Below are 15779 nucleotides of genomic sequence, written 5' to 3'. Positions count from 1 at the left end.
CCCACCAAACATCCACATCCACTCTTCCCACTCCGCGCTGATGCACACTTTGGTTTTTTTTGTGAGTCATGCTGACGCACTCCGGAGGTTAATATTTGACAAGTTTATCTCTATACTTTCTGGAAAATAAAAACTTTGGAACATACGTTTTTTTTGTTGTTGTTGTTTTCCTTGGTGAGTAATCAGACATGCAGAGTTCTTCTTACACCACAGCCTTCCTTTGACGTTAATTAATTATATAGTGTTAGTGCCATATACCGTGTCCTAAAAGTTACTCATTTAACAGGTAAAATGTAGAGTTTTCTCAGTAGATTATTAAAGTCATTTAATGTCAAGTCGGCAGATTATTATAAAACATTCTTTTTCAGAGTAGGAGTTGGAGATGATCTCAAAACAGAGTTAAAACAGAGAAGTATTCCCAAGACTAATTTGATGGTGCACAGCAGACACATTGAGCACACGTCATTGTCTGTGCGGGGATCAAACTGGAGGGGAAAGGGTTAACCGCTTCTCACCGTGCCGCCTTCGCATGCTGTAAATAGATTTCACTTGTGCAGCGATTCTCACTGATTCAGCAGTCTCTAAACACTTCACAATGTTATACACGTTCACCTGTTCACACACAGACTCACTGGTGATGATGGCCGAGGCTCAAAACAGACCTCAGAAGGTGGGGAATCAAACCTGCAACCTTTTCATTTAAAAGCAGTTCTCAAGAAAGAAAGAAAGAAAGCTTGGTGGTCTGTTGCTGATGGGCATTGCGGCCCCCACCACCGGCTGCAGGTTCTTCCTCTTCACCTGTTATTTGCTTTCCTATATATTCAAATCCTTGATTCACAATAAAGGTTTCCGCATGCAAAACTATACACTCATCCTTTCTCTCTAACCGTTTACAGACATCCATCCATCCATCTTTGTTTTTTTGATACGACTTTAACAAGTGTAGTGTTGGAGCAAAATACTGCCGACAATGTCTGAAGGCAGAATTCAGCCTGATTAGATCATTAACCTGTGGATATTCTCGCTGACAAGACTTTCCCTCTCTTCTCCAGAGGTGTCGGCCATCTTCAAGTCGGGAACGTCGGTGGGCTACACCTTCAAGGAGCCACACGAGGCAAGCAGGAACAGCAGCGCCCTGCCGTCCTCCATCTACTCCGACGTGACGCTGAGAGGAGAGAACGTCACACTGAGCTTCAGGACCAATCAGAGTCCAGCTCTGCTGCTCTACGTGGGCTCGTACTACCGAGAGTACCTGGCCCTGCTCATCAACAAGCACGGTGAGGAAGAGGAGTTGTTTCGGAGGCGCCGACGTTAGCCACTTCGATTGAATTCTTCCTCGCTTTTAATGGCCCCCTTTCCCCTCTCTTTTGTTTTCCTTGTTATCTTTAATTTATTTCATGCTTTTTTTCTCTTTTGTTCCATTTTGAATGTTGCTTCTTTATTGACGCGTCTCTGCCTCTCATCTCCCTCGTTCCTCTCTCATTCTCTCTCTCACTCATTCTCTCCCTCCCGTCCATGACGTCGACCTCTCCTGCTCATTCTCCATCGCCTCCCCTGCGTCGGATCTCTCCTCGCCCGGAATTCACCTCTGCTACCTTTTTAATTCGTCCAGCCTCCATTTGTCTCAAAACAAAACAAACGTCTAATCGCTGTGACCTGAGCTACGCTGTGGGAATACGAATTTGCGGAGCTGCTAATGGGCGGCACACTGCTGAATAAAACAGTTAAAAACGGTTTATTATGTTGTGAGGCCGACTTTCCAGAGTAGTACAAAGCACTTTGAATTCAGAATTACATTTCCAGCGTCCAGAAGCCTTATTAAATTGGCACTTTGGCTCCAAGATTAGCTATAAATGTTTTTTTTTTTTTTTTTTTTTTGTGGTGTTAATGACTCAGAGAAAGCCGACGGACGGCGGGGTATTTTAGTTCCACGTTGACCAAAAGGTCGTCAGGTAAAATGCTTTCAAGACGAAGCATCTAATTAAATCCCTGAGAGCTTTCTCTTGTTCGCCAGAAGGTTCTTTTCTTTTTACTCCTGACCGTTAAAGCTCCTCAATGTAAATGTAACTTCTTTAAGTAAGGCCTATTATATCTATTATTAATTACCATGAGAGGGATTTACTACAGGAGCGGAGCTACAGGTGGGTCAGACTTTTCAAATTAGCCTTTTCTACCTTGTATAACCGTGCCTCTAAATTTAAACTTTGAATTATTTAATTATCTCCGTTCCAAATAGTTGTGTGGTTTAGGTGACTGTTGTCTCTGGTTCTTGTCCCTTGATACTTTTGCTTTTAATATATAATTGTGCGAATAAATTTAAAAAAAAAAGGGAATACTTATCTTATCATCCAAAAATAGAAATCTTTGAAATAAGTTGGTGATTCAAGGATTAACTCAATGAAATCTCTGTTGTTTTGTTCTTCTGTGTTGCACCGTGAATGACGAGTGTGGTGTCTGTCCTTTGTGAAGATAAGCTGGAGGTGAGATACAAGCTGGACGGCAGCAGGGAGGCTGAGGTGTTGCGGAGCAGCGTGAAGAACGCGGCTGATGGGCAGCTGCACACCGTCAGCATCCGCCGACTGACCGACTCCGTGTCTCTGCAGGTAAAACTGCCCCGTGAAGCGGACACAATTAATCATTTTAGCAAAGCATGTTAACATTCGTTGTGAAACTCCCACAATCGGCTTCATCTGAGATCTAAATAACTTTGCCCGTCTGTTGTGTGACGACTGTGTGGTTTATTTTTTAAGCTGATTTACCCAGAAACTGCTGTTTTTGCACAGTTTCCCAGGAGTATAGAGTAGCAAGAGGCACACCAGGTCACACAATAGAAGCAAAGTACTTCACTGACTTTGGAAATGTCAATGTGTTCAGCAGTTCTTCATCTCTAATTCCCAATGTGTAAATGTGCAACAAGATACACACTGAATCTTGTTTGGGCAGAAATTTAATGATAGTCAACTCCTAAGTTTGCATTCCCAACTGAGGAATGGTCAGAAAGGTTAACCTTTCCTCACAAGAATCCAAAAGCCGATGCAGAAAAGGTCAACACATTTGAGAATATTGAGATTTTTTCTGCAGCGTTCACGTGCTGCAACACCGTCAGGAAACAAAACACAGGCCTTGGTCTGTAATTTCAGCACAGACGTCTTTTATCTGCCAGAAACTGAACATGTTTGATGCAACTTCATGTCACTTTACGTCACACCATTTGTCATTCCATATCTTGTCGCAACCATCTTAAATATACATTTTTCAATTAATTTATCATTATATGGGCTTTTTGAACAATGCATGCAATATTTGTAGTATAGTAATAGTAGAGTAATGTAAATACACCACGTCGTGGCAGCTATGTTAATTGTAAATAATATGTAAAAAGGTCTGATTTGAACTTGTCTTTCAATGAAGAGTTAATCTCAAGGTCAAATACAATAGCACAAAGCATCTCTCTGTATGGTATTGTAGAAGCCCTCTTTGTAATAAAGCCCCAGTCTGCACTTTATTCTCGCCGTCGTCACTATCTGCTGTTGTCTTGCAGTTTCAGCAGAGCAGCAGGGACACATTAAAACAGCCACATATGAAATATGAAGCATCTTAATCCGATCTGGATCTACTTGAATGGCCTATGTTGTTAACAACAGCAGGGGATGATGTATGAGGTAAACTTTATCTAAACCGAGTGCCAGCAGCCAGAATGCTTGTATAATTACCAGCCGAATGAGATAAATAACAAGGTGACCTCGTCTTACGCGAGAGCAGCCCCCCGGTTCACCGTGCATCAAGACTCCGCTGACACATGAGGTGGATTTCATCTTATCGGCAACATCTGACCGAGTTGTTTTATCTTCAGCTGTGAGATTTATGTGTGTGGCACAAGGTGACAGTTTAGGCAAGTATTTGCAACAGATATAAAGATATAAGATGAGGATATGTAGATATACGTAGATTCAATCTGATTCCATCCACAAAACATGAATTTGGAGCATATGTGGAGATACAGTGAGGATTTAATTGTTTTTTGTTGTTTTGCTCCATTCGGACAAAGAGGAAGATAAATTGCACTTTTACAGTGTTATTCACAGAAACTGTGTTGAAAATATTCTTCTGTCTTTTTTTTGTTTTTTCAGATTGACCAAAATGCAAGAGAAGAATTCAATCTGACATCCGATGGAGAATTGAATGCCGTCAAGTCACTGGTTTTGGGGAAAGTGTACGGTGAGTGACAAGGAGAAGGAGGATGATGAGGAGGAAGACATGGGGATGAATGATTTTTTCATTTGAGGTTGTTGATGAAACAGCTCGGAGGTGTTTGGCCTCATTTGACACACAAACGTAGCCAACGTGAAGGTGGATGGAAGAAAAATGAGAACCAAGAAGTAGATTTAATGAACTGTGTTCTATAATAACATGGACTTGTGATTGAAATGATTTGAAGGTTTAGTTGAGTGATTACAGGATTGTACTGAAACACTTTTAATTATGGGACTGTTCAATATATGTCTGTGAGCTGTGCTGCAACACCTGATTATTACCGTTTCTGTTGCTCTGTTAATGTCAGGTTGCAAATCAATGATCCCTCATTCTCTGCGTTCAGACTAAATATACAGCACGATGTATTTCCAGTTGATCTTTGTGTGTATGTGTGTGTGACTCATTGAATATTCCCTCTGTCTTTAATATCTTTGTGCCAACATATTCAATTTAGTTGTTTAAGCAGCTTTCTGTCTGTGTTTTCACAAACCTGCATCTTTCTCTGAAGCAATGGATGTTAAATATCAGTGAATATTAAATCCGATTTGAAGGTAGGAAGGAAAAAGTTTGAACGTTTTGGGAGGGTTAAGACTCGTTTTCATTGAGTTTCTGTGTGTACTCCCGGACAGCCATGTTGGGGCCAGACCAGACAGTAATTGGCTCTGTCATGACTTATTCATGTTCCCTCTGAGAGGACTGAGATATAAGCTGTTAATGGGACGAGGGGCAGAGAAACCACAGGCTGTGGTTACAGCTTTTTCTGATAAAACAGACACAACAACCACACGGTTAATTTCAGAGGAGGCACTTTGGCTGTTGTTGATGACCTGAAATAGCTCTGATGAAAAAGTCTTATTTTATTGAAGAAAGTCGTTTTAGTTTTAGTAATTCGGCCAGAATTATTAAATGGACATAAAACCCTCCATTTTCTCCAACTTTCAAGTAACGCATGACTTATCTAAAGCCAAGTATTAATTTTTGGCACACCTCTGTTGACATCCATAGGCAGTAATAATCATAACTCGATTCAGGCTTGTTTGATGCATTTCATCTCAGAAATCTGGTAACACTTCACATTTGGTTTGCTGTATTGAAGAAGTTCTTTTTGACATTTCACTGTATTTTGCACTAGAAAGTATCATCAAAATAGGTTCCATGTTGAAATTTAAGTCATTTTCGTTGGTAAATGTTTGGTTTCATAAAGATATCGACATTTCTTTTATTACATATGCTCTGCAACACAACAAAGAAAACCTTATTATGACACTACTTTACCAGTCAAGCCCACTCAAGATGAAATTGGGCTGCATGACACCCCTGGACTAAAATGTGTTTGACACCTCTGCTTTTGAATGAAGCATAAACTAGCTCCACTCGGTAGAGTGCTGACTTTCGTTAACGCCACATTAGTTTGCGGAACTAAGTTAGCATCGCCAGCATGATAGCCGTTAGTTCATATCGATGTTAACTAGGTAGCTCAGGTAGCTACATCACTGACTGAAACACTGAGCAGGGAGCGTCTCCATGGCAACAGACACTCATCTCCTTTGATTTCCTCCATGAGGTGTATGGGAAATTGCTTTGTAGTTTTTTGCAATTTATTTTGAAAGGGTTGTTCAATAACGTCTCAAAATCGAATCGACTGATCATTGGCTGATGATAAATCATCCCTGACCTTTTCATGCAATTCGGGTGAGCAGTGTTTGCGAAAAGTTAGTAAAATTCATACATATACGAAACCTTCTCAACCAACTTCCTTGGGCGCCCAACATTTGTTGGCAAAGATAATAAATGAACATACATTATTCCCTTCTTCCTTTGTGTATGCAGGTTTTCTCCACTTACTTTTCTTCCCACAGTCCAAAAACAGTGTTTAAGACCAATTGGTGACTTCAAAATCCCAGTAGATTGTCTCTCTGTGTTTGTCCTGTGATGAACTCTTGACTTGTGTAGGACGTCCTGCCTTCAATCATCCCCAGCTTTAATTCTAGAAGTTGAGTGGAACCTTCGGTGTTTAAAGTGTCCCTGAAATAATTCTATTAAAATACACCAGTATTTAGCATTATTTTCCCCCTTTCGAATGATATATGACACACCAATGACAATCACACCACTATCTTGCTCTTGAGCGCCGAACGTCTAAATATGCCTTTAAATCTCCCGCCCTGTGAATCTGACCTAGTTTTCCCAACTTGCCGTAGTTTTGCGCTGTGACGTATGAGGGGTTATTTACTTCCGCCCACAACAGCTGATCGTAGAGTCTTGTTTACATGTGCTCTGCATTATCGCGTTATTTAGCAGTTTTTTAGAGCCATGCCTAAGCGTTGTGTTGCGGCTGGGTGTTCCCAAATGCCCAGTCCGTCTGTAAGTGTCCATAAATTCCCAAAAGATCAAACTTTGAGGAGATTATGGACAAAACAAGTGACGTATCCTGAAACCTGGTTCTGTCCCCACCATTTTTAAACGGCTTTTTAACGGATTTTTAAACCCAACCTTCAGTAAGTCTTTTTAAAACCTGCTAAAACTTAAGACAAATAGACCAATAAACTTTGCAAAACACCCACTCTGACACAAGGGTAAATACCCGGTCACACACAATATGTGCACACGGGTAAATACCCGGTCACGCACAATATGTGCACACGGGTAAATACCCGGTCACGCACAATATGTGCACACGGGTAAATACCCGGTCACGCACAATATGTGCACACGGGTAAATACCCGGTCACGCACAATATGTGCACACGGGTAAATACCCGGTCACGCACAATATGTGCACACGGGTAAATACCCGGTCACGCACAATATGTACTCACGGGTAAATACCCGGTCACACACAATATGTACTCACGGCTCAAACATGTATGGTTGAACGCCTTGATTTTCTTCTAATTCTTCCTCCGATGATTCCTCTCCTTCATCTTCGTCCAAAACCAACGATACGTCACTTAAATCTTCGCTAACATCGCTCCTAGGTGCTTCTGTATCGCCAAACCCCTCCATTCTTCAATCAGCTGATGTTGTTTTGGCTGGGACATATAACCCCTCGTACGTCATATCCGGTCTAGCTCAGGCGGCTCACATTTATGGCCCGCAAATATACCGTCGTCTGCTGCATCATGTAAAGTCAATTAAAAGGGTCGGAATTCGGACTTTTATCTGGGAATGTTATATACCTTTCGAAAGCATATTTATTCTTCTTTCTAAAGATGAAATCTGAAAAACATTTCAGGGACACTTTAAATGCTACCGAAAGGTCCATCACCAAGTTATTTGGCTTCGGGAACCTAATCCTGCCTGAGCAGTTGACACAAACTCACTCAAGCTTGTGTCATATTTAATGTGAAGTCTCTTGGCTCGGTGCTGCGGCGCGTGTTTTAACCCCGTCATGTCAGCGTGTGAACAGTCCGACCCTCTGTCAAAGCAGTGGACTCAGAGTCACGTCGGGATCAGAGGGACGGCGGGGAAAGTAGATCTTTCTACGACCCTGTCATCCATCAGGCAAACTAATGGACCCGGAAGGAATAACTGGAGAGACCGGGCGGTGGAGAGAGGTGACGGGAGCGCAGAGTGTATCGGCTGAGCGGAGCTACACTGCTGCTGTGGCGATTCCTGTCGGCCTCATCAACATGCAGATGTGTCCTGTAAAACCGCCGTCACCTCTCAGTCATCTGAACAGACACCGACGCAGCTGCTCGCGGCCGTAACGCCGGCGCTCGCAGCTGCTGTTTACGCTCCTCCGGAAGAGCGGAGGTGAATGATGAAGGGTTGAAAGTCAATAAAACGAACTGATCGAAGTGGCGTGGGCTCGTCCGTCTTGTGGAGTGATAGATGCAGACTTTAAAAGCGGAGAAAAATTTGACGGTTAGTCAGTGGTGGGGAGGGCGAGCCGGGTTACGCGTGCACGCTAATTAGAATTAATGAGCTGTCGCTATTGTCGCACTCCGATGACTTGGTAATGTGAAGCAGAATCAATGAACCTGTCGGTGCATGTCATGATTTACTGGGACCAAACCACCTCACTGGGTACAGCCTCTGAACAAAAGGTTAAAAGTTCAGTCACCACAGTTAATTTAGACGTTTCAGGTTCAGTTGGTGTTTTCCTGGTGAAAAATCAAGTAAAAAAAACTCACCTCATATCAGGTGTTTATAAAATAAAAAGGGTTACACAATGACAATACTTAAGTTTTCAAGTGAAAACATTTTAGGCATCCCGTTACATGACAACGGTGCATTGAGGCACTAAAAAACAGACGTTTTCAAAAACGCTGCAACTCTGTCTCCGTGGAAACACAACTTTTTTGGAACAATGCTACTCCACATGTACACCACAGCCTCCGGAGTGTCATGAGTCCATTGGAATGTCCGTGTACAGCCGAAACTCTCTCGGTGCTAAATCAATTTAAAACCTACGGTCGTCACCTTAACAGAGATCTTCTTTTCATCCTCAGATTGTGACGACATGGATCCAGACCTGGCCCGCTTGGCGTCTCTGGGTTTCACCGGCTGTATGTCTGTGGTTCACTTCAACACCATCAGCCCTCTGAAAGCTGCTCTGTTCCACCCGGACAGCAGCCCCGTCTTCATCACCGGACCTTTGGTTCAGTCCAGCTGCGGCTCTGCGGCTTCGGCGAATCCCTACGCAGCGGAGAACACACACCACCCTTCAGGTAAGGTGTGAGACGTGTGAGATGTGTGGTTTGTTTTCTCCTGTGGCTGTGAGGAGAGTCAGACGGGAGAACATTTACTCAATTCTTTAGGTTTTTTTTGGTGCTATTGTTGTTGTTGCTTTCTACTTTATTGACCGGTTAATACTAATTCATACTTCTGTTCATTAGCAATAATTAAAAAGAAATCTCTATTAGTCTACTAACCGTCAAATTTTTCTTGTTCACGGTTTCGTGAGGAATTCAGTTGGTGTGTGCATGTGTGCAGCTGCTGATTCAAAAGGATGTTAAAGGGTTAAAAACATGTCCTACCATTGAAGAGAAGCACTTTCTCCGGTGGTGTTACATGTCCTTCAGCACTTCCTTTCCGATTTGGTGAATTAGTCTTGGCTGTAAACAGTTTGGTGCACAGTCGTCCTTCACCGGGAATGTATCATTGCAGCACACTTGGTTCTGTGGTTTCTGTGATTCCGTGGCTTCAATCAGGCTGTTGGATAATCTGTTGTGTGCGGTGCAGTTTGGAAGCAGGGGAACGGGGGTCAAACAGGAGCTCAACTGTGGAATTTTTGCCTCAGGTCATTGTTGTAAAGTTGTTTTCATGAAAAACAAAAGGGAAAACAGCCCAGTTCCTCCTGCACTGCAATTTGCTTGGCTGTAAAGTCTCCTTGAATCATCTGTGATGCTTTATGTTTCACAGTAGATTTGAGGTTCATTCTTGCCTTCACTGAGAAACAAGAAGGACGCTTTGCCTCTATGAATGATTATTTTTTACACTTTTCAAGGCTAAAATGACAATCACCATTATTTGGTTGATGTACAAACCGTCTTCAGTCACTTTATCCTCATGTAGAACTGACTGAACAGTCACTTTCCAACAAGAAAATAAAATCTGCAGATTTGATGGTTCTGGTTTTTATTCAGATCAGATCCAATCAAAAGCGGGATGTAGGAAAATCTTAAGTATTTCCTGATTAATTGTAGCTGTGGATCAGCGTGTAAATGGAGTGTCAGTGAGAGAGCTCATATTTCATTGTCTGATTCACTTAAGAATGTTTTAGATTTCATATAAAACAGTCTGCAATACTTTTAATAATTTAATAAGTTTAATAATTATTTATACCATCAGCGATCATGTTCTTGAACTCATCTTTTAAAAAAGTAGCATCATTTCTGATTATTTTTATGCTTATTAATAAGGAAATCACTGAAGTAGTAGTAAGTAGTAGTAAAACTGACAGATTTTACTATCACTTTCCAAAACTAACTCCTAATATTACAGATGGCGTGATTATAATTTGCTATGATGTTTTAAAATGTCTTTTTTAAGTGGGACATTTTGGAAAGTGGTCATCATTACATCTATTAATCTACACTAACTAATTATGTCTCAGTGTTTTTGCTGTTTTCAAATTCAAAACACATTTTCTTTGAGCTTCCCATGTATCAGAGTCGATATTTATCACGTCGTCAAACTGGCATTTTAAAGGTTAAAATATTCACAACGTGAATATTTCGAGTTGTTTAACATATTTATGCAGAAAGCTGCAGGGAAAAAAAGCTGTAACGTTCTTATAGCCACATTTTTGGAGGACGTTTGTAATAAATCACTTAAGGGGTTTGTAAATGAAACCGATGCATTTCTTTGCTGCCCTGCCATTTACATCATGTTAAGATTGAATATATAACTGAAGGGCAACCAGTAAGAGCACCATTGATGGGTTGATTATTGCAACTCTTTGTGTTGCAAACATATTCCAGTTGCTCTGTTCCAACCTCATTAAGTATGCGCACTTTGCTGAAGAGACAAATGACAACGTGCTTGATAAGATAATTAATTTGCACTTCGGGGGGAGTTCCCAGCAGCATTTATTTCCCCCAGTTTTATGTTCTGTTAATAGAGACCTTTGAGTTGCTGCTGTGCTCGTCCCTGTCTGCTCTAAGTGATGATGCTGCGATTGTCTTACATAAAATGGTCCGGCTTGTCTGTTTTTCTCTGACGGCTTCTTTGTTTATCTCTTATTTTCCCTCATTTTCTCCATCTGTTTTGTCATCATTATTGCTGCATTGCTTTTATGATACTTGGCATTTTGTCATTCACTTGTCGTCATTTTTCTCTTTAACTGCATGTGTTTACTTCTTTATATTTATAGGTAATATGTACAAAATTCCTGTTGACCGTTGTGCAGGTTGTGATCTGCAACTACAGGTTGAGGTTATTGCCACCAAGGGAGGGTCGACCAGTTTTTAAATCCTCAAGTTCACATACATTTTCCACCCTGTGCTGTGAATTTTTACATGTTGTGTTCAACAAAAACATGAAAACATATCACTTCTTGTGCTGTACGAGTTTAAGCAGACTGTGTAAGATGAAGAGCAGAACACATTTTTTGCAGAAGTCCAAGTAATTCCAAAGGGTTCACATACTTGCCCGGTGATTGGCGTTTGGTTTTGTGAAAATATATCACATTTTCATCACATATAGTCTGCCCCACAACAAAGAAAAGTAAACATTTCAAGGATATTATGGCAATATTTTACTGGTTTCACCCACTAAAGATAAAATCGTGCTCTACGTGGCCCTTGAACTAAAAAGTGTTGAAGTCGGTAATAGTTCTCACTGGATTTCTGTAAAGTGACATTCAGTGTTTCTTTCCTTCAGTGTAATGTGTCTTTTATGCTGAAGAACTGATCCTGGTCAACAAAACCAGCAATTGCAGGATCGATCACGCTCTTCTTGTTCTTTGTATCTCCTCTGAGACCTGGTTTGAATCCAAGTTGTGAAGTGATGCTTCAACTGAAAGTCATCATATTAATTCCATCTGAATGTGTTTTTCTTTCTCTCCCTGCAGACCAGTCCGGTTCAGCAGGTTCAGGTCAACCTTTAGTCAATGCCATCAGGACGGACTCAGCCCTTATTGGAGGTACTTCACTTTATCTTGTTCTATTTTGCTTCATTTTCATATCATAAATTACAGATTCTAAATACATTTTTAATGACTTGACTTTAAATCACAGCTTATAACAATCTAATATTAAAAAATTAAGTCAACGTTGTTGTTTTTTTTACCTTGTTTACACAAAACAATAGGATTATTCCCATTTTATTCCAATAAAACTTCACATTATATCCATATCATTGTGATAGATTGAAGATCAAAGCTAAATGAGCGTTTCATTTTAAGATTGATTCAAAATCAAGATTTCTCGACACTGTGGATCTGAAAGTGAAGCAAAACAAATACATTTGAATCTCTCTGTTATGATTTTGTGACTCAGTTCACAAAGGACAGCAGAACTAATTAAACATTTGCAAGAACGACTCGCTGATCAAGAAATATTCAAACCCTTATCTGGAATATGTAGAAGCTGTAAAGCGGGGCTTTAAAAAAAATGGTGCGAAATTGATTTCAGCTGCATTTTGGAATTTCAATTAGATGAAACTTTCTGTGAATAAAGAACCGAGGAGTCCCGCCGAGTCTAAATGTGTGAAATTCTGTTCCCTCTGTGGTGAAGTTAGATTAGCAGTAGCGGGAAAAAAACAGACTTCAGGGCAAAAGAGCTGTTTTAGAGCGGAGAGCCAGCAGAAAGCAGAGACGGCGACACAGATCGTTAACATACCTGATAATGGGAAGCTATGTTTTATCCTTTTACTCCAGCATTCAAAATTAGCTCCACTTCTCTTAGAAGTCTGGTGTCTTTTCACTTTTGTTGAACAATTTCTCTTTTTCTAGATAGGCAGTAGCACACTTTTTAGTGCTCATGTCTCATCGGTCGGAGGTTCGAATCTGAATTTCTTCTTGATTTCTTTGCACTTGTTTACTGATTTCATGGAAAGATAAACAATGTCTTCCCCTATTATCAGGCCACAAGCTTTTTCTCGCACCATGCGGTCATTTTTAGCTTGGCTTCTTTCAGTTTTTCACGATATAAGCAAACAACCTCGTCTACTTTCAGTTTGATAGAGCTGGACCTTGTATATAGCTCGCCGCTGTTTTACCAGTTATACTAATGTCTTTGTTCTGAGGCCTATTTTATGATACCTTCATTTTAATAAATGAGTTTCAATAAGTTTGACCTGTTTACAAGTTTTTTGAGTGAGAACACATCATTTTCATTAAAAAAAAAATTAAACCAGCCCAGAAACACAATTTTTTTTTTTTTTTAACTAAAACTAACTAGACTCTATTAGACTCTAGTAAGGAAGGCCATGGCTTTATCATCCTCGGGAAAACTTTTTAAAAAAGGTCATCTAACTCCTGCCTCAGGGGGATGTAGATGCACGCAAAGCTGATTGTACCTTGTATACCAGCATATACCCTGAACTCCACCACTGGGTGTAGATTTCTATATGTCGGACTGAGTGTGTTTTCTTCACTGCAGGTGTCATAGCTGTCGTCATCTTCGTGTTTGTGACCGGCCTGGCGGTAACCGCCAGGTTCCTCTACCGGCGAAAAGAGACGTATCGAAACCAGGAGGTGAAGGGGGTCAAACAGGAAGACAGCCAAGATTTGCCTTTCAACAACCAGGCGGACTCCCACAACGTCCCAAAGGAGTTCTTCATGTGACTTGAAGAGCTGGCGGGACCGGCGGCGTTCGGAGATGACGGTCGTGTCGAGCCACGCCTCAGGACGTCACTCTGCACACAGAGCCACTCGCACACAACGGCACGCGCAGTGGCTCAATGCAATATAGAACACAAAAAACAACAGAAAAAAAAAAAAAAAGGGAAGAGTGCGCACAGTTTCGTCCTCTATTGTATATTGTGTATATAATGAAAAGTCAAGTCGCCGGACCTAAAAAGTGTTGATATCATTGTGTCAATGACTGTGTATATAAAAAGAAAATGTAAATGTTGGAGTAATGTGGCCAGCTAGTGTTACTCTGTCCTATCAAATGGTAACAGATACTATTACGCTGAACAAATTCCAGTTTCAATGGTTTTATTTACCTTTATTTCGCTATTCTAATCAGCCCGGGTGCTCGCAGTGATTTGGCCGTCGGCCCCTTTGTACAAGGGTAACGAATGGATGTTTGCTCAGTTGGAAGTGGAAATGTTTGACCCATAATCAGGCCCCTCAGGTGGAGTACTTCTCTAAGAGGCGGCGTTTGTTCCTGTGTAATGCCTTTTCATTATGTGTGCAGCTTTGGGGCAAAAAGCATTATGCAGTCTCGAGAGGTTGAGGAGCCTTGAAACCTCGTTTGAAAGCAAACCCGTGCAAGCTTTTACACTCATCAGAGACCCTTTAAGCCACATACTGTACATCCTTTAAAAAACTTTTTTTTTTTTTTTAAACGTATAGAGCAGAACGTCAATCTCTATGATCGCAGAAGCATATAACTTTTCTGTTCTGCTGGTTTGCGGCAGCTGCAAGTGGTAGAGAGTCTTATACAGTTGGGATTTATTTTTTTTTCACTTGGTTTTTTTATTTTTCCCCATCACCCCTTTTTTTTCTGGGGAGTCTTTTTTTAATTTTTTTTTTCTCAAGAGCCCAAAAACGACATTGAGAATTCTTTCTGGATTTTCCAAGTCTGCACATTCAGTTATTAAAGTTTATTCCCTTGGTTGCGAGCCACCTGCCAGAGGGGACGCACACTTGGCTTTCTCAATGCCAAAGTGAAGAGCGGAGCTTTGTAGCTCTAACAGAAGCTACAAGGATGCCATTTCCCCCGGTAGACTCGCACGCAGAGATGATAAATGTCACTTTGCGATGCTAATCGGCTCTGATCTGACGGCTGGTTTGTGTTTCTGTGGCGAGACGCGATAAGATGATCTCGGAGACTCTGTCAAGCGGTTGTAATATAAACACAATCTTATCGAAGCGCATTAAAATGAGGCAAAAATGTAAATGCAGCCCGCGTGTAGAGGTTTGATAGAGGCGGGACGAGGAGCGGAGAAAGGAATCAACAGCAGCCCGTTTATCAACACACACACCCACGTCTCTCTGCGAGACCCCAAAGCACGGATGGGATTTTAATGACAAAAGTTCCTGGAAAAAAGAAGGGGGAAAAAAAACCCTCCAAAGCGTTCTCTTTCAACCACAAAATGGTTAAGGCCACACATTGTTGTCTATGCCACATCCATAACTCCTGAGAGTTCTTTCTTTTGTGGAGAAGTATTGACTGTCCTCCGTCCCGCAGAAGAAGCTGCTGCAGTGCAGCAGCCGCTTGCTCAGAGGAGTTTCAACTGGTTACCTTGACGGCCAGGCCACTTTTCATACGAAGCAGCACTTCGCGAAAGGCTGCATATGCATCCGACAAATGAAATTACTTATTAAAGCTGGAACACGAAGACTGAGGTCATCGTATTATCTTTGTAAACGAACGCATTAAGTCCAAATAGCAGGCAGATGTGGGTTGAATTGAGCAGGATGAAAAATCACAAAAGAAATTAGACAGAATTATTGTTTGTATTCCTTATAATAGATTTAAAGCTTGCGGCAGTGAATATGTTCGTAAAAAATTACTTGAAGTCAAAACCACACAAAAAACTACTGGAACGAAAATACAAAAAAAAACGGTGTGTTTTCATGTGAAACGTCATGTAGAAAGGGCCTTAGTCAGTGAAATCAATTACTCTTTTAATCGCATACAGTGTCACGCAGCTGCCTGCCACTAGTTTGAGCTAAAGAGCAGTCATCCTCACTGCAGAACTGTTTGAGTAGTGTTTTTTTTGTTTTTGTTTTTGTTTTTTTAAACAGCGCAGCTGGGAATTAGAGATTTTAGAAAAACCAATATGGTTTGTCTGTACATTCATCTAGAAAATAAAAAATAAGGTAGCACCCCACTGGAGCGAACCACATTCAACATTTGATATTACCCGACAGAAAATGAGCTGTTGCTCGCCACACTAAAAGC

General features: G+C 41.1%; 1 protein-coding gene across 1 annotated transcript in view; it reads left to right on the top strand.

The window, feature by feature from the left end:
• The window catches only part of LOC308135098 (contactin-associated protein-like 4), a gene marked incomplete at both ends in the record, with an annotated part of 85955 nt that extends 72466 nt beyond the window's left edge, over window positions 1-13489 (top strand). The window contains 6 exons of the mRNA XM_080502971.1: window positions 1053-1277; window positions 2470-2603; window positions 4131-4218; window positions 8709-8927; window positions 11774-11845; window positions 13305-13489. Coding sequence (XP_080359097.1) covers window positions 1053-1277; window positions 2470-2603; window positions 4131-4218; window positions 8709-8927; window positions 11774-11845; window positions 13305-13489 — 923 coding nt within the window. The remainder of the gene's footprint in view (window positions 1-1052; window positions 1278-2469; window positions 2604-4130; window positions 4219-8708; window positions 8928-11773; window positions 11846-13304) is intronic.
• Window positions 13490-15779: the final 2290 nt, after the last annotated feature.

The sequence above is a fragment of the Blennius ocellaris genome (assembly GCF_963422515.1).
Source record: "Blennius ocellaris genome assembly, chromosome: 10".
NCBI lineage: Eukaryota > Metazoa > Chordata > Actinopteri > Blenniiformes > Blenniidae > Blennius > Blennius ocellaris.
The sequence above is the reverse complement of the archived record's forward strand: the minus strand, read 5'-3'. Positions and strand labels throughout refer to the sequence as shown.